Consider the following 20,007-nt stretch of genomic DNA (forward strand, 5'->3'; position numbering starts at 1 on the left):
CCTCCGTGGAGTGGGATGGGATTCAAGTTCAAGTGTGCGTCCGTGACGTTTGCGCGTCAGACACCAGAGGCGCGGTGAAGGCGGCGGACAATAACAAGACGCGGACACTAGGGGCAACTAGCGGCGGCTCCCCCGGAGCTCCACACACACACACAGGAACTATCAGTTTCATTTCAAAGGCAGTCAAGTTACCACCCAAAATTCATTTTTTAACAATTGCATCCAAAAAAAAAACAAAACAAAAACACGATGTCCAAGAGTCTTATCCTGTTTCTTTTTCTTTCTGCCTCCAAGGGTCTAGGTTTTGTTTAAACATTTTGAGGGAAGCAAATGATATTAGGTGTTTTGGGGTCAACTGCCAGACGTTTTTGAGTTAGTTTTCTGCATTCTGGTGAATTTTAGTGCACACATTGATGCATTTCCTGCATCAATTTCTTTAATTTTGTCCAAATAAAAGCTACTTTTATGTTTTTTTGGATGTGGAGAGGGCTTGACAGAAAAAGAATACCACAAAACAAGGGCAAATGTTTTCTTTCAACACTGGGGGAGAAACATATGAAATAGGGGGGTTTGGAAGTAGCACAAAGGCAATTTTGAGTGTCAAACACCTAATTTCTTGCATTTTGGGGATTGTTCTATACATCATTCTTTTCCCTTTTCTGCAGAAATGTCTTTAATTTGGTCAAAATTAAAGTCCTCTTCATGTTAGGGGACATAAGGTGATGTAGTAGATGAGACTGAAGCAATACAATTCTTTTTTAAAACCATTTTTTTTTTGTCAGTTATCTTAAGATACACTGCTATGTATGTCATGTTGAAAATCAGATGTATTTGATGGATAGTTTAACAGAAAAAGAATACCACAAAACAAGTGTAAAGGTTTTGTTTAATCATTGGGGAGACACAGGAGGATATGGGAGTCCTTCGCCAGCAAACTTTGGGCGTCAAACATCTAATTTCCTGCATTCTGTGAATTTTTGTGCGCAAATTATGTGCATATATCTTTAATAAAGGCTGTGTAATAAATATTGAGGGAGATTTGTTCCCTTTGTCTCCCCCAAAATGTATGACTATGTTATTGTATGTTTTAATTATTTTACCAATTGTTTTTGGTCCTTTCCACTTTAATTTTGCCAAAACAGTCATGGGGGGAAGGGTACTGGGTTTCATTTAAACATGGGGTGAGGACATTAAGATTTTAAGTGTCAAACATTTCATTTTCTTGCATTCTGTTGAGTTTTTAATGCACTAATTTGTTCATTTTCTGCATCATTTCATGGTGTAAATATCTTAAATTTTGTCAAAATAAAAGCTGTGTTCTAAACATGGAGGGGCCCCCCCGCCAAAAAAAATGATGCCTTTGTTCTTGTATGTTTTTAACATTTTACTGATTATTTTTAGCCTTTCTCCTCTCATATATTGCCAGCTGAATGTATTTAAATGGCTGGAGTATCAGGCACATCAGATTAAATACTTGTCAATCTGGGTTCAAAGGTCACCTTTCATTTGTATAATTAATATTTTCATGTTATTGTGGCATTCTAGGCTGTGAAAATGACCTAATAAAGCTAATGCATGTGATGGATATAAATACATTTAAAAAAACCTATTTCTTCACATTTACTCAAAAAGAGGATAAAAACAGAAGGCTGCATCTTTGTTGTGGTGCTAATTTAAGCATGTTGTGAGGCAACAGTACCCTCTGTTGGCACAGTCAGGACACATGACAAACCTGTTTAGGGGGCTGATACCTTAACACTGCTCCACTATTCTTATTTTTAGAACGAAGCCTCCTTAATTTGCCATTTATACAATTCAGAATCGGAGAGAGTCCTTGAAGAGCAGATCAGGTTCACTCAGAGGCAATTAATGGCACTAATGGGCAATCATTCTGCACATAATTCACTGTATTCATTTAGATCAGTGTATGCACAGATAAGTGCTTTGTGCGGGCTGCGGCTCAGCTAAGAACACACTCAAGTTTTCTTTTTTTTTCTCCCCCCCTCACCTTACGCATACAATTCATACGCCGCTCTGTGCTATAATTTCGTTGAAATACATTGTTGAATAAAAATATAAAGCCTAACACGGCCATTTAAAGTTGACACCATTTCCTCGCGGATCAGCAGAGAAGTGTGCAGCTATAGCAATGCATTTTATAGTCTGCCATTAATAAAACATGGTGGGCAATTTTAAGAGCATTAGAAGTTTGATTGCTTCAGGGCAGGCCTAGGGGACTTTCAGGACAGTAATTATTTATATAAATGAAATGTCATCTCAGCTCTGGCTCAAGTAGACATAACCTCAGCAGACTCCACATGGAAACACTACAGCACAACAGCTCTCTTTCACAGATAGGCCGAGCATGTTGTCAAGCATATTGCTTTGACTGGAGCGCATAAATTCAGCATGTGATATTACATGGAAATGTCTTCGCATCGGTCCAAGAGAGCAACAGCAGTCGTGGACACATTGGATGCTGAAGGAAAACATTATCCTGAGTTCACACGCTCTCTTGCTATCCCCGCTGGCTGCGAGCAGCTCCTTGATCCTCACCCATGGGTTTCTCAATAATACATCAATGTCTCCATTATAGCTTGTATCTGCTGGCTCCGGGCACAGGCAGTTTAAGCTGGGTTGCACAGGGCCAATATACCACAAATACCCTGCTTGTGGACACAGGAAAGGTTTTAAGTCCAAAGTGTTGCCTCTGAGGAGACATGCATCTAGTGTGGTAAGTGCCGTCGCAAAGTCGGTGGTACCTGAACGCACCTCAGGACATACACAAGAGATGAGCTGAAATGGAAGTTTTGTCCAAGAGACATGCTGACATCTAAGGTCCCAAAACGACCCAAGATTTTAGAAGATAACAAAAATAATTTATGTTAAAGCGTAAAAAAATCAGCCCAGGGACAAAGTTTAACCCTATGAAACCTGGAACACCATCGGTTTTCTTTTGCTGCATTCAGACGCATTTCACATGCACTCGAACCTCTGAAACCAGAGAAAACTGGTTTAGTTTCATTTGAAAACATTGCTAAAAAGGCAATGAGCAATTTGACAAGATATGTCCCACAAGCTGCATGAAATTAGTAAAAAAAAAAGGAAGAGAGAAATTAAGAGAGAAATTAATATTACAAGATAATAAAAGATAGTGAAACATGTTAAGAAAACTGCAATTATTATTATTATTATCATAGTAACTACTACTATTATTTTATTTTATTTATTTTTAACTTTTTTTTAAAAATTTTGTCTAATTTTCTTGTAGCCTGTAACTTGCAACTTCTTCCTGTGTTTTTGGAAGGAATCATGCTGGTTTTCTCAGATTTTAAAGGGTTAAAGGCATAGTTCAGATTTTTTTGAGGTGGGGTTGAATGGGATACTTTTCCATAGTCTGTGTTACCTGCAGCAGATGTCAGTCTGCATCCCCTCAGTTTGGAAAGGCAGGAGTCCAACACAAAAGCTAAGCAGTGTACTGCTGTGGATGGGGGCCACTACACTTATTTCAGCCTCATGAAAATGTCACATCTGAAAATATCTGTGTCATTTTAAGAGTTCCCTATTTTGAACGCATTTTCAAGGCTTTGCCTTTCTGCCTAACAGCCTGTTTTAATGGTAAGCCGTTTACTGCTTCAGTTCCACATCTATTCGAGAAAAACAGTAATTTTAGCTCACCGAACACAGGAGCTGCTGGTCTACCGCTACTTTTATTAATTAGTTAAGTTGTGTTATTATGTGACTTTGATGAATCTGAGCTAATAAGTCACACAATAACACAAACAAACTAACTGATCCAGGCAGCTGGTGTTCAGTGATGAAGGCAACACCTGTCCCTGAATGACTGGCTATCAATCATTACCAATACTGACAGATATCAATACAACAATGACCCCTACAGGACAGGTTAACATACCAGATGCATTTACCAGGGAAAGCTCCTTTAGCATTATCAACAGCTGCCGCCATCCACCTTTCATACTGCCATGCCCGATGCAGTCTGGGGGCGAATCACCACGAAAGGTTGCTTTTGGCGTTTGTGTCTGATGCCGAAATCACGGACAATGTGGCGGTATTTGACAACTTCAAAATGAGAACGGGCCGTCACAACAGTGGACTTCCTCCATGTCAAACTGCCTCTCCAAACTGGGGGCGTGCCAACTTACATCTACTGTATGTAATGCACTTTCTATGGATAAGTACCCCACGCAACCCCGCTTTAAATAATCTGAACTATCCCTTTAAGCAGGGAAGCTCTTGCACATCAGTGGACACCGGTACATGGCTTTTATTCTGGGTCAAAACCTTCGTCACATCCTTTTATCGTCCATATTTCATGCCTCTCTTATCTGTTTGCTCTCTAAAGAATACCAAAATTGCATTAATATCTTAAAATAAACCATCATATACGAGGAAACAACCCTGCACTGAACATATTGTGGTTTTTAAGAGCAAAAAAGGATCAAGTGTTGAGGTTAAGTAGCAGCCACTCTGATGTGTTTAACCAGAGCAGGACTGACATAAACAATGAGAGGTCCACTCCAGGACAGCTCACGGTAATATGAATATTGCTCTGGGATTTGCTTATAGTCGGTGCTTCATTATGCAATGTTTAATATTAATAAAGAAAGTACAAGTATATATTATTCATAAGCTGATTTACTGTGGTTGGTGCATGTGTGTGTATGTGTGTGTGTGTGTGTGTGTGTGTGTGTGTGTGTGTGTGTGTGTGTGTGTGGACTTGAGTGACAGATTGAGATGCTCCCTTGCTACGGGCAATACAACGAGACAAGGCTCTTACTTTTCTACAGGACACATCCTGACAATTTCTCCCACAGTTAAGAGGATTTGTCCGAGCACGGGTGAATATATAATGCATGCAGATTCCAAATTTTAATTTGGACGAAGTAAATGATTCAATGCTGGCTTTCCTCAGAAGTGAAGACTGGAAGGGGGAACGGAGAGGGCACAAGATGTTACATGTAGTCTGCTGTAACATCTGAGGCAAACAAAGGCCGGGTGATTACTGTGAGCTCTTGTTCACATCGACTTTAAAGACTGAAGTGAGTGAGAGAGGACAAATTTAGTTTAATTTCAACCAGTAAAGTTTGTCTTATTTGCCAAAAAAATGCAGACATTAAAGGTCCAATCAGTAGGCTTTAGAAGGATTGAAATACCTGCCAACGCAATAAACCCACAAGAATAATAAACCACAAACGTAACACAAATCTGCAGCTGTTAATGTAATAATCCCACGAACGTAATACATTTATTCTGTGCATGATGTTTCTGTAAGTGATTTATAACTTACTCAGAGCACTGCTTTGACATGCTTTGACCCATTTTGCACAAATCTGTGATTTTTTCGAATGAGCTGACTCAAACACATTAGCAGGCGTGTAAGTAAATAAACAAACAAACATATTTTCATTTTACATTTGTGGGAAGTTATTACAATTTTGAAAGCTGAAGATTTCCACCTTACCGCAAACACAACAAATCCCTGCAAATGTAATAGTTATTACTTTTCCTGAAAATTACGTGTTATGTTTGTAGTAGACAACTGCTATTACGTTTGTGGGGAATTTGTTACGTTTGTGGGATTATTATTAATACATTCAGAGTTGCAGATTTGAATTAAATTTGTGGTTTATTACATTTGTGGGTGTTGCTGGGATATATTGGCAGAGACCAAATGTGTTTACTTTAGTGTATAATCATCTGCAAGTAAGTACTCTTGTGTTTTTGTTTACTTGGAATAAGCTCTTCATATCTACAGTATGTAGGAAGCAGGTCCACGTCAACTGAGAACATCATGTTGCATCGTCATATTTACAGAGGCCCTAAACCATAGACTGTTTGTTAGCACTGTAACTAACAATTATTCTGATAATCGATTAATCGGTTGACTGTTTTTTCAATTAACTGATGAATCGGACTTTAAAAAAATAAAAATAGAAATAATACTAAAAGATGCATTTTTTTTCTCCCTGTACTTTGATCAAAAACAGATCATCATTGACAACAGTGCAAAAAGTGCATAAACATCCCTGAGCTATCAAACAATATTAAATCATAAATAATAAATAACTACAAAATTTACAAATACAAAAAATATACAAAATATACAAAAATATGAAACAATTCAAAAACTAAATGTTAACAGTTTTAACAACATACCGTTACATTTCCTTACTTTAAAACTGAACATACGTGGTTTTTTGATGAGACTTACTCTGCCGTTAAGCTCTCCTCCTCCTCAGCTTTGCTTTAGATTAAGTTTTTGTACAAAACGTCCTCTCTGTCTCCACCATGCCTCTTAATGTAAACAGTCCCGCGACACAGCGAGTGACGTAATAATCGCGCGACACAACGAATCGATAATTTTATTAGTTGCCAACACATATCGATTATAATCGATTTTATCAATTCATTATTGCAGCCCTTCTGTATGTTAATATGGGCGACACATTCCCACTTAACCCCGCTATGCTTAAGTGAAGCGAAAATATGCGCAAAACAGCCGCTGCCATCTTGCGCTGGTGACGTCATTTGGAGCCAGATTCTGCACAGTAGTGATCTCCGCGGAGGAGGAGTTCCCTCTAAAACACCCGTCCGACCAATCACAAGCAGCGCCATTGAAGGCGAGCGCATGGACTGGCTCACAAGCTGTCAATCACGGTGGAAAATCCCCTCAGATTACACAATTCATAGCCGTCATCCTCATGCATATATAAGGACAACAGTGACATGACGTAGATAGAAGCATCTCGTTTTTCCTGTTTGAGTCAACTCAAAGTTTAATTCATGGTCACTATTGGCTGCGACATGTCATCTATAACTTGTAAAACAAGGCACTGTTTTGTGTTACTATTTTATGTTAAACTCTTTTTCCACTTCTCTAATATAAAACAAAGAAAAGACCTTTGAAAGACCTCTGTCTTTGAGCGGAGGGGCACCTGGAAGATTCATAGGGAAGCTTGTTTCGAATATAACAAATAAGCATTTTGTGGCGTTTTTTTGTTTGTTTGTTTGTTTGTTTTTTTGTTTTTTTGCTGCTGGGTGTAATAATAGTTACATTAATTAATAATATATTTCTATATTGGAGCTGCAAAAAATTGATTAGTTGTAAACTATTATCAAACTATAATTTGATAATCAATGAATCTGTTTAAGCAATGTTTTTTAAAACACTTAATTTATAGACATTTCAGTTCATCAAACAAGACATTAATGCTATAACCTCAGGTACAAATATTTACAGATATGTACAGAGGCGATTTGAGGACATAATTTTGGACCTTTTTCGCCATTTTCTGACATTATCTACACTGAACAACCATTGATTAATTGAGGAAAAAATTGACCAATTAATGGACTATAAAAATAATCCTTAGTTTCATTCTTATCCAAATATTTAGGGGCTAATTTCTGTGAATTTATACCTGACGCCTGAACACGGACCCATCTGAACTTTTTTCAAACTCTTATGTGACCAAATCCAGAATGAAGTGAAGACTTAAGATGTTATCTTAAACTATTTACAGAGTTATTGTTTGTGATTTGCACCTTGAAACCTGGTTCAGACGAATCTTTTTCAATGTACTGATTGTTTAATTGAGTCATCTGGTCAAATGTGTCAATAATCCAATCCTGGCTGCACAAGTCCAAAAGTGATTCACTGTCTCTCTCTAGTGGATAAAGTTATGAATAACATGTTGAGAAGAAAACATGAATTCCTCTCTGGTAGCCTAAATTATTCAACAGAGAAGTGGATTTTTGTGGCATGGATAGTGAAAATATACTGAAATAAAAACAGAATTCTTACATTATCCTATATTATTTAAAGCTAAAGAAATTAATTTCACATTAATTATTAAAATATAACCTTCCAGTGAAATTCTTAGAATGATATTTAACTTTGAGAGTGATGTTTGTTTGTTCTGCAATTCAGATATCAAAACCACAGAACACATTTTTCTCAGCTTGTGGTCATTCACAGCCGTTTTGGAAACGGATAGAAGAATAGTAACAAAAGAAAGTAGTGCACTCAGCTCACATGTGGATGTAATTTGATGTAGTGGTTATTTAAAAAAAGACCACAAAAACTGTTGACTAATTATCATAATGGCCAAATACTATATTCACAAAGCTAAATTCATGAAAATGCCACCCATCTTTAAAGCTTTCTATGATGAATTTTTACAGAAAATCCCTAAAATGTATGAACTCTCAATATGCAAATGAACTGCTAACTGTAGAAATGTACAAATTAATGGAAAAAATAATATGGTTTACTCTCAGATTAAGACTCATTTATTTATTTAGTTTATTATTTATAAACTTTGTTTTGTATTATTTATGGTGTATTTTTTTAATATATTTTATTTAATTTTTCCTTTATTTATTTTGCCAGACTTGTTTCCTTTCTTCTTATACTCAGACTCATGCCCATAGACTTTGTTAACACTTTAAAACTGGAGGATCACTCATGCTGTGCTGCTTTCAGTCTTTCACCAGTATTTTAACCTTTGAACCCTGAGTAAAAGAGTGTTATTTCTTTCAAAAACCTGAGAGTAAAGCAAATGAGCAGTTCAGTAGGAATGTTATACAAATTGCAAGAAATTAATAGATTTAGAAAAATTTATATATATATATTTTAAAAAGCTGGGGATTATTTTTTTTTTAACAATGATCACAGTTACATATTTCAAATGTTAGAGAACTATTATATTTTTTAAGCACTTAATTAATATTTATTATATTTTTTCACCTTTTTTACAAACAAATTTGTAAGTATTTTTCTTGTATGTTTTACTAATTTACTGCTAATTTGGGTGTAATTTCTTTTTTCTTTTCTTTTTATAATTTTGAAAGAAATAAAGACATTTTTTTTCAAGGGGTTAATATGCTTAACTTGCATTACTCTTGTAAATGTAAATTTTATTCAATAATGTTTATTCCAAGATCTTCACATAAATATCTCTTTACTAATAACTATATTATAAATATATATATATATATATATATATATATATATATATGTATATATATATATATATATATATATATATATATATATATATATATATATATATATATATATATATATATATATATATATATATATATATATATATATATATATATATATATATATATATATATATATATATATATATATATATATATATATATATATATATATATATATATATATATATATATATGTATATATGATATATATATGGGATATATATGTATATATATATATATATATGGGCATGAATCTGAGTAAAAAAATGAAAGGAAAAAAGAGAATTTGTCAGCTAAAATAAATAAAGGAAAATAGACTAAATACACTAAATAAATAAATAAAATAAAAACAAGATATTTGACGGAAAATAAAGACATAAATAACATTATTAATACATACGTAATACGTCTTCATTTGAAAGTAATATTATTATTCATTGTCTGTTAAATTGTACATTTCCATTCTGAAAAAAATAATCCAACAGCGCACGCGTATCGCATGTCCTGCGCGATGACGTCAGGAAGCACGCTGCCTCTGACGTGCTCCGTAATGGCGGTGCCCTTGTTACAATGGGGACTGTTGTGGATCACTTGTTAGCCAACTTCTTGTGAAAACTGCGGATTAAACACACAGCTGTCTGTATTTGGGTGATTTACTCGGACGGCTACATGTTAAAGGTGAGATTCCTGTTTTATTACAAACCCACAGACTGCGATCGGGGTGACTTAAAGCCGCTTTTTACGGGGCGCAGCGCTAACAGCTTCAGCGCTGTTATCACCTCGAGTTGCTAACGAACAGTATCACCTGTTTGGCTGAACGTCAGCACAGTTGTCAACTTTACTGTCTTTATTTCAACGTCTAGTTCATTTCAGCTTTAACTGACCTTATCGGCGCACATTGTGCTCTTTAAAAATCGAGTAATATTCACGCATTGGTGGTTATTTGCTTGTATTAGCTCCACGAAGCTAACACAAGGTTCCCATTAGATCGGCTAACATATGCTAACGAATGCTAACGAGCACTAATCAGTTTTATTATGCTAATGCAGAAAATAATTGGTTGTTATTGGAATCACGTTTAATGTTTTAATCATGGCATTATTAAAGTTATTCTGTTTGCCTATTGGTAGACGTTATTTATGAATGAGATGGGAGGTGCCCTGCCAAACATTACGTTTAGCCTGTAGTAGATCAGTCTCCTGTACACTGTTTTTATAATTTTGGGATTATTAAACTGTAATCAGCTAACGTTAGATTAGTGACCTCTAATGCATGAAGATATGAAGAAAATACAAGCAAAATGAGACCCATTCTTTCTCCATAAATTAGCTTCCTGCAGCTTAAGGCAAAGACGATTTGAGACTAATTTTAATGCCACTTGGAATTAAGACTAATTTTCTCATAACTAAACTTGAAGGACAATTTTATTTTGCCCAAATGTTCATTGTTCCATAACGTGACTTATGTCAAATGCTGAGAAAAACAACCCTTTTTAGAGTGGTACATATGGAAGACTATAAACATATTATATTATCATAAATAAATATATTTGGTTAATTAACAGAAGATTTATGTTTCTCAGTCTGCATGTGAGATTCCACTGCTTGGATTCCCTTCATGACAAGTGAAAGAAAAGGAAATGATTAAATTATGTAACAAAAAAATAAATATTACCAAGTATTTTTTTGAGATTTTACAATGCAATATCAGAAAATATTAAGAAAATCCCCTGCCCCATGGCTCATTTCCCATTTTAAGACGTTTTTTGAAGATTAATGAAAGTCAATTTAATACAGATTAAGGCCTTATTTTTAGGATCTGCAGGAACCCTGTTTACATAGTTTGGGCTATGAAGAAATGGTTTGTGAGCTACTTTGCCGTTAGTTAAAGTACAGATCTAAAAATCTTGTGTCAGCTTTGTATCTCAAGTTTCAGGGTCGCCACAGGTTGCCATAAATGTAAACTATCTGTTCAATACCACAAGCAGAGTGCCAAAGGCAGACATCTCTACGGCCGATACCCCCAACACTGCAACTCACACCAAAACTATCAAGACTGATAAATAACACTATAGGTAAGAGGAAAAATACGTATATTCGATTTCAGGGTGCCACTTTTTAATGTTGAGAGTATTACATTTGACACCGGTTTGCCAAAGTAAACCAGCATTGCACATATTTGGGTTACTCTGCTGCTCTTGTTTTAGCCTCATGTCTCGGTCTAGTTTATCACCGCAGTCTTGTTTTTGACAGTCCGGTGCAGCGGGTCCATCCACCGTTGCCTCTCCTCAGCCAATGAAGGAATTCAAGGAGAACTCATCGGGCCAAGCAATCCTGGACCACATCAAGCCATGCTGGTACTGGGACAAGAAGGATTTAGCCCACACCCCCTCTCAGTCTGAAGGCTTGGACCCTGGCACAGAGGCTCGCTATCGGAGAGAAGGAGCCCGCTTCATTTTTGACGTGGGGACCAGACTTGGCCTGTATCCTTGATTACTTTATTTGAATACTGCAAAATAAATTAATCTATCTTAAACGATACACCAGTGGCACTGGTTTCAGTTAGTTCCTAATGAAATACAGTTAATAGCAAACAAAAGACTTAGCTGCATCTACATTTGTTAGAGATTTTCCCACTAAAATACTGTGTCCTCCTTTTGTTGTTAAGAGATGCTTGCACATATTAAATGTTTACTGTGATATCCTTGACTGTCATCCAGACACTATGACACTCTTGCAACTGGCATCATATATTTCCATCGCTTCTACATGTTTCACTCCTTCAAGCAGTTCCCCAGATATGTAAGTTTAATTAAAGGTTATTCTGAGTTTATCCTGTTTCTTGGCTTGGACTGAATTTGTGGTATTAATGTTATGATTTGCGCCTTGACAGGTGACGGGTGCTTGCTGTCTTTTCTTGGCTGGAAAAGTGGAGGAAACCCCAAAGAAGTGTAAAGACATCATCAAAACCGCGCGCAGCTTACTGAACGATGTGCAGTTTGCTCAGTTTGGAGACGATCCGAAGGTGAAGTTTTTCATTTTTCCTCTGTCTTTGGACATTTTTCTTGTTTACAGTGCCCTTTGTAAAGGCTTAGTTAGATTTTTTCGTCTGAAAATGTTGCACGTTTAAAAATAAATACATTGTTATGACACAATAAATTGTGTCATATTGCAAATTTTTGCAATGGGAAAAAAAAGGCAAAACATCGGGTTCAGTGTGCAAGTATTTTGTGCGTAACGATAGTTATGGGCCAACAGATTTAAAAATCGAATACAAAAAAAAAATATCCGACTTGGTATGAAAAGGACCTTAATTTAAGTTCAAAGACAAGGTATACCTTATTGTCGCAGTCAAAAAGTTTATTTTGGTCACTGAGTGCAGAGAATACATTAATAGTCTTACCTAAAATCGTTTACAGAGCCATGACATGGCATTATGTTGCTCTAGAATGCAATAAATAAATAAATTCAAAACTATTTACTGTTAATCTTCTATCAAAAAACAATCTTATGCCGTCTGTCCATCTTGGCGTGCTCATTAAGATTTTAATTTAATAATAAAAGAGACTTGTTGTCACAATACTGGAATGATCAGCTTTGAGACATTAATGCGCAGTGCAGCCAGCAGCAATAATGCAACTTTAAAGTTACTGGTAAGTATTGCAGATGTGATGTAAACGGTCTGTTTTCATGCTCCAGGTGTAAGAAAAAAAAACAAAAAAACACCTTGCCTTAGCTTGTAGTGTTTTTACCAACAGGGATATTTGAGCTATCTGTGTTTCTTCCACAGGAAGAAGTGATGGTGTTGGAGAGGATTTTGCTCCAGACTATCAAATTTGACCTGCAGGTGGAGCACCCTTACATGTTCCTGCTGCGCTATGTCAAACAACTCAAAGGTGAGCTGGGAGACGAGAATGGCATCAGATTCACTCAGAGTGATGCTTTATGTCTCTGGGAATGTGGAAGTTTACGGATCTTGTTTCTTTTTGTTAAAGGAGAGAAGAATAAAGTGTGCAAGGTGCTACAAATGGCGTGGACCTTTGTCAATGACAGGTGAGCAGCAGAGCAATTATTCTGTAATTCAGTGCATTATAACTCAATTATAGAGAATAGATATAATTAAAAATTAGGTGACGTATTTTAAGTTGAAGAGAGAAAACAGTAACTATAATGTCCTGTGTCTCTCCCAGCCTGTGCACCATGCTGTCCCTGCAGTGGGAACCAGAGATTATTGCGGTAGCCGTCATGTACCTGGCCGGCCGCCTCTGTAAATTTGACATTCAAGAGTGGACTGCCAAGCAGTCATCACGCCGCTGGTGGGAGCAGTTTGTCCAGGACGTCCCTGTCGAGCTACTTGAAGGTACTCATTATAAAGCCATGACACTTCCTGCCTCTGCTACGATATTTGATAAATCTCAACAAAAATGTGTCTTTGTCTTTCAGACATTTGCCACCAGATCCTGGATCTGTACTCGCAGGGAAACAAGCCGATCCCTCAGCAGATACAGGAGAAGGAGAGGTCGTCTGCTCCTCAGGCTCCCATTCCTCCAGCCCCACAGGGACTACCACCTGCCCCCAACCCTCCGCCCCCACCACCAAAGAAGACCTCCCCTCAAGGAGGCAGCCCTGCACGCCAGATCAAACGCCCACATGTGAGTTGAATGCTTGACTTCTATTTTTGGTTTATTTATCCCTAAAAACGGGCGACTGTTTGAATGATCCTGTTTAAATCAAACTAAGAAGAAGACCACAATAGCTTGGACACAGTTTTTGCAGAGAAAGGCTTCGGTCTTCAGAGTCATCTTGTCATTACGTTACATTACCTCATGTGTGTTGCAAAGGTGGTGAAAATGCACATTGATGCTGTTATTTCCCCATAAAGGCCACAAGAGAATAATCTTTGCATTATTATCCTGTTTAAATTAATCTAAAATAAGAAAGATAATAGCTAGGACTTTTTGCAGCAGAAAGCTAAAGCTTCTGTCTTCTGTGTCATCACATTTTAAGCTTGTGATGACGTCATTACACTAAATTATATGCAAAAGCACACCGTAACCGAACAGGATTGAATGATAAATTGATTTAAATGCCTTTGCACTCTGCACACAAAATAATGCATAGAATTTAAATGAGTTCAGAAATATTTAGTTCATGTTTAGTTTGTGCTATTTTTTAAATTTGATAAACATTTTTTTTAAATTCATTACAAAATTTCAATATATTAATCAGTTATTAGGTTTTATTGACTTACAAAATCTTTTTTGCAATGTTTTTTGTAATCTTGGATTATACAAAATTTAGACATGTAAGGCTTTGAAGACAAACCAAGAAATGCTATCACAATAAGCCAAACTACCAAACGAAGGAACTGCTGGACCATTTCTGTTGTAGAGTTTAAAGGTATAATGTCCAACAGATCCTACAACTTATGTTTTTATGTCTTTAACTGAATGTTTAAGTCAACACTCAACAGTATCTGTCTCAAAATGGAAACTGAGTATTGTTGCATTCATTTTCTTTTTTTTCAGACATCTCCAAAAGATGAACCAAAGGCTCCGGGTAAGACTTTTGTTAAACTTCAAATTCTGCTCATGTGTGTTTAAAACTGTTCATATCTTGTAAAAATCTGAAATACCTCCAAGAAAAATTTGCTAATTAATGTGACATCAATTTAGATAAAGTCCTGGCAAAATTACAGATTATACTGTTGATTCTAAATGGCTGGGATTAGTATTTTCCTGCAAGGGTTTGGGGATTTTCTAATTATTTGAGCCTACAGCAAAGTTCTCTAATGCATTCGCTTAAAGAGGTATTTCACCGATATAAAGAAGGTCCTCACATAAAACTAGGCCGTCTCTGTAGTAAAAAGATGCAAATAGGTTTTAAATCGGTGCTACACGACCAAAGAAAACAGAGAAAAGGGGCACTTTTGATTAAGAGGTAAAAAAAACCAACAACTACCAGAATGCTACGTGCCTGATGTAATGTAGAACGAAAGGTGTGAAACGATGGCAGCTGGTTGTATTACGTGTTACAGTTAGATGATAAGATAAAAAATGTTGTTTAAAACATTTGAAGCGAGAAATATGCAACTCTAACATAATCTTGGTTTATATTTCATCAGTGCTGCTTAGTTTTAACATTTGATTGCTGTTTTTTTGATGTTTTGCCCACTTCCTGCTCACAATCTATTACCATTATGGCAAAACGAGGCGTTAAAACATGTTTCTGAAAACATTTTAGGCAAGAAATAGACAGTGCAGTAACAAAACTTTGATTTATAATCGATCAGCACTGCCTAGTTTTAACATTTGATTGGAATTTAGTCCGAGACTAGAGAGGGGTGGTTGTGTCTCTTGATCAGCTGTGTACTCTGAGGACGTGGTGGCAGCGGCTGGGTTGGCGAGCAATATGAAAAAAACACTGTTATGGGTGAGGAGGGACATGTAAACACTGGTTGGATGGAGGAAAATTTTACCACACTGACACTACCCACATTGTTTTGAATCAAAGCTGGTTAAAAGTCAGCAAAGTATCCCTTCAATGTAAAAAGGGTCTTACTGAGTCGTCTGTTTGATTCACAGAACAAGTTGGATCAAAGATTCCTCGACTGGAGAGCCCGATGCCCCCTCTGCCTACATCGCAGCCTCCCCCAGGTAAGACCCTCCTTCAGTCTAATTTGGAAGTTAGGATGATTTAGAGTACAGGTATGCGCTGGCGTCCTCTCAACACCCCCACTGTCTGTGTGCGTGTGCCAAGAAATAGGCCCATAATAAGCAGCCAGGACCCCCCGCCTGGGACTCAAGCTTAGAAAGCAACCCAAAGTCTTTAGTCCTCTCAGTCTGCTTACATAACCAGCAACTCGTCTGGACATTATGTTTCCCAACACACGCAAACTCCCAACCTCTTCCAGACCAATCTGATTTGAGCTAGAGCCTCATAATGAGACCTCCTATGTGGCTGCAGCCTGCCAGTCGTGGTCTCGCTGAGTCTGGGAAAAGAGAGGGTACTTGACAGGGTTCCTACAGCTCAAGGCAAATTAGATTTTAGAGGTTTTAAGACTTTTTTTTACTGCCACTCGAAATGACATTTAAAACAAATTTTACATAATCAAAACTGAAGAAAAAAGACATGAACTGACACCAAAGACTTAAGTTTAGGAACAATTTTGCCAAGATTTTGTTGTGAGTAACATAAACTAACACTTTTTTTATGGCACCATCAATCCAAAGGGCATTTGGTAAACTATCCATTTAAGGATCTGCGCGAAGCCTGCTTGAGATCAGAAGTAGCATTGCAGGAAAAATGATGCCAAATTTTTAACAAGTTGTTTTCGCTGTCATTTCCTCTCGCTTTCTAGACCGCAAAGCGCCAGCTCCAGCGCCTCCCACGGAAGCAGAACCATTAAATGAAACAGCTCCCCCTCCGCCACATGCTCCGCCTCCACATCAGCCTCCTCCCCTACCCCATCGCCCTCCTCCACCTCCACCCTCCAACTACATCATGTCCACCACCAGCTCCTACATGTCCGGAGAAGGCTACCAGAGCCTGCAGTCCATGATGAAGACAGAAGGTCCCTCCTACGCCCCCATGCCGCCCAGCTACGCACCCCCAATCCCACCATATCACCCCCACGTCTATCCGCCGCCTGCAGCACCACCTCCAGGGCCTCCACCTCCTCCTTCCAACTACCCGCCACCCAACTTGGCACCAACGTATCCGCCACCGGGCTACAATAGCTACCCTCCGCCACCGCCTCCACGCATGCCACCAGGTCACGTACCCCCTCCAGTTATAGGTCTTCCGCCTACTGGGTACCCTCCTCCACCCCCAGTGCCCCCAGGACAGTCACAGGTGCCCCTGCCCCCTCCGCCTGGCATGCCTATGAATCACGGCGGGTGGATGAGATGAGAGTGAAACAGTCTGTGAACTGAATCCGTGCAGAGGAACCACAAAAGGAACTCGTCATCTGGTACAAACAGAAGGAGAGCTTGTTCACCTCCAGCATGACTTTTTGTTTTTTTTGAGAAAGTTATTATGAAGGCTTAACAACAAATGGACTTGAGAGGAAAAGTGAGTTTTGGGCAGTTTTGTTAAGAGAACCTGAACTGGCACTGAAAGAGTCTCAGTCACTTTGAAACCTACATCAACATCACTTTTCTCGTGCTGCATTCAGACACCTTTTACAAGTATTTAACCCTTTAGAACCTGAAATTGGTTGAATTATTTCAAAAACATAGAATGAAGGCAATGAGCAATTTAACAAGAAATAAACCAAAAATGAGCAAGAAATTTAAAGTTACAAGAAAATTACCTTAAATTATCAAAAACGTAAAAGGACAAAAGCAAGAAATTACCTTTAAAGTGCTAAATTAATATAAAAATAACAAATAAAAAATATCTTTCTGTGAACTAATTTTAATATAATAATTCTAAAATAAATTTTCTTGATTTTTTTTCTCTAGTTATTTGATAATTTTCTATTGATTTTCTCTCTCTCTTTAGCAAATTTTATTGTCATTTTCTTGTCACCTTTCTACTAATTTCTTGTAATTAATGGGATATTTTAAGACAGTGGATATCTGTTTTTTTTTCTCATGATTTTGAAAGAAATCCAACCAATTTGGTCACATTTTAAAGGTTTGAATTCTTGTGAAAGGCATGAATGCAACACAAGAAAACTGATGTTAATGCAGCTTTCAAAGGGTTAAACCTTTGAGCCCAGAGCAAATTGGTTTAATTTCTTCTACATGGGTAAAAGGCGAAGAGCAACTTGGCAAGAAATGTCCTGCAAATTGCAAGATTAAGTAGATTTAGAAAATTGTTTTTAAAAAGCTAGGTAAGAAACCCACAAAGCAATATTTAATTCATCATAATTATACACATTTAAAGTTAGGGTTTGCACAGACAGGGGTGAGTCAGATTCAAGGACTTTTTCACGCATTCATTTTTATTCTCAAGGATGAAATTGTTTTCTCCACAACCATCTGTTGCAAAAAAACTGTGCATGTTTGTACTTGGAGCAAACAGGCCTTCAGGGCCAAAAATTAGCTCATGATATAATAATAATGGCTGACGCTGCTCCGGTGCGGCTGTTTTTCGGGCTAATGAAACATCCTGATGCCGACTATTTACCAACCAATTCGCATTTATTCGGTATTGGCAAAAAATGCAACCAAGGCTGTTCTTTGCTTTCTAGTTTAAAACATTAATCTAATCAAATTCATATTATAATTTGTTATATGTTCTCAATTATATACAAGTACTTTTTCTTATGTTTAAAGGACCAAGATAAACAATTTCTGAGTTTCAAAGTATTTCAGGACTTTTTATTTTTTAAACACTATCAGGTAATTTTCTTTTTTTTTTGTTTTGGTGCTAAATTTAAGTTGTTTTTTTTTGTTTTTTTTTTTTTTTTTTACTAATTTCTTACTATTTTTGAGGTCATGTCTTCTTAAGTTGCTCATTGCTTTCTTACCATGTTTTTGAAAGATATCAAGCGAATGTGAGGTTTCAAAGTGTTAAACATGTACAGGACGGTACTTCATCTAGTTTCAGGGTCTTCTAACAAACACTGTCCATTCGTTATTGTTTTGTAAATGTACCAGGAAATATCAGCACCATAAATTTTTCTTTTAGTTTTGTCACACATGCTCATTCATAATTTCGGGGGGTGATGAAATGTACTATTTTTTTCTTTGAGTAGGTCAAAGTTTGACTCTTTTATTTCCTTCTGTAGTCTGTCACCCTGATTGTGTTTTTTTTTCTTTAACTTCCTTTCATACTAGTGTCCTCTCCCCTGCAATATATTTTCTAAACATTCCCACTATTCTGAGAAAAACAGCATAATAAAAATCTTAAGATGGTTGTACATGCAGTAGTCAAATTGTTGAAACATGCTTCTGTTATGTTACTGTCTATTCTGTGAAAATTGAGGTATTTCAGCAACCATAGCGCTCACTGTATCGCACTGCCACACTCATTTCCTGTTAGTTTTTAGTGAATCTGCGCTGCAGTCAGTATTACATGAACTAGACACAACAGAAACCCTGTCATCAAACCATGTCTAACACTGGACAGTCTAAGGTATATTTGTACATATCTGTTCTTTTCATTTAGGCATTTGTTTTTCAGAGTTCCATATGTGCCTTAGTCGGGCTTCTCTTTTCTGTATCCTGCACGCAGCTTTGGTTTTGTGTCTGAGAGGCACTTAGAACAATAAAGACCTGCTTTTCATACTTTGAACTGAGTCATGTGTTTTCAATCTCTATAAGGTGAAAAGGTGTATTCAACACCTCTCAACCCCTGCATGAGACTGTGCGGGTCTCATCCAGCTCCCTCAGTAGCAGACTGCGGCATCACAATTATTCACACAATCCTGACCAAATCAGTTATTTCTTTCAAAAATATGGCAACAGACACAGACATTTGGAGACACCGGCGGAGAATGAGACCAGACACCAGCGGAGAATTAGAGTGGAGTGGACACCGGCGGAGACGCAGGCGGAGAATGAGAGCAGTGGACATGGGTGGAGACACCAGCGGAGAGTGAGAGTGGACACCGGCAGAGAATGAGAGCAGAGTGGACACCAGTGGAGACACCAGCGGAGAACGAAGGGGACACTGACTGGTGTGTGCCAAATGCATGAACACAGCCAAAATTATGCTTATATATAAAAACAGAAGAATGAAAAGGGCGTAAAACGTGCCAAACAGTCCCTAAGGGTTAAGTTACTGTCCCCACCATGTAAACAGGGGGACACCATTTGACCAGGGAACACATTTCCATACTTAAGCTAACGTTAGCTTCCCGCGTCAAAATTCAAATTTCTAGCTTAAAACGTCTTGTCAATATAAACACGTATGGACACAATTCACTCGGCCAGTTCATTTCACCGAAACTACAAACGCCAAAACTAAAATTAATTGAGATTTTATCTTATTTATTGTATGTGATGTTTTGCCTTTTAAT

General features: G+C 37.3%; 1 protein-coding gene across 3 annotated transcripts; it reads left to right on the top strand.

Annotated features, from left to right (window-relative positions):
- The first annotated feature begins 9,577 nt into the window (after nucleotides 1–9,577).
- ccnk (cyclin K) lies at nucleotides 9,578–19,280 on the top strand. Of its 3 annotated transcripts, none has more exons than XM_088089625.1 (12): nucleotides 9,578–9,714; nucleotides 11,024–11,110; nucleotides 11,289–11,518; nucleotides 11,756–11,837; nucleotides 11,929–12,060; nucleotides 12,826–12,931; nucleotides 13,031–13,088; nucleotides 13,226–13,395; nucleotides 13,479–13,687; nucleotides 14,564–14,594; nucleotides 15,620–15,691; nucleotides 16,396–19,280. In XM_088089625.1, the coding sequence occupies exons 3-12, from the start codon at nucleotides 11,331–11,333 to the stop codon at nucleotides 16,944–16,946; spliced, it is 1,599 nt and encodes a 532-aa protein (XP_087945751.1). In that variant the 5' UTR covers nucleotides 9,578–9,714; nucleotides 11,024–11,110; nucleotides 11,289–11,330; the 3' UTR covers nucleotides 16,947–19,280. The 3 variants fall into 3 exon arrangements, with proteins under 3 accessions (XP_087945751.1, XP_042359423.1, XP_087945752.1); XM_088089626.1 differs by having other exon boundaries at nucleotides 9,580–9,714; nucleotides 11,021–11,110; XM_042503489.2 differs by lacking the exon at nucleotides 11,024–11,110.
- The last annotated feature ends 727 nt before the right edge of the window (nucleotides 19,281–20,007 follow it).

Source organism: Plectropomus leopardus, chromosome 16 (genome assembly GCF_026936395.1).
Source record: "Plectropomus leopardus strain MGB_pleo_1.0 chromosome 16, ASM2693639v1, whole genome shotgun sequence".
In the NCBI taxonomy this organism is placed as follows: Eukaryota; Metazoa; Chordata; class Actinopteri; order Perciformes; family Serranidae; genus Plectropomus; species Plectropomus leopardus.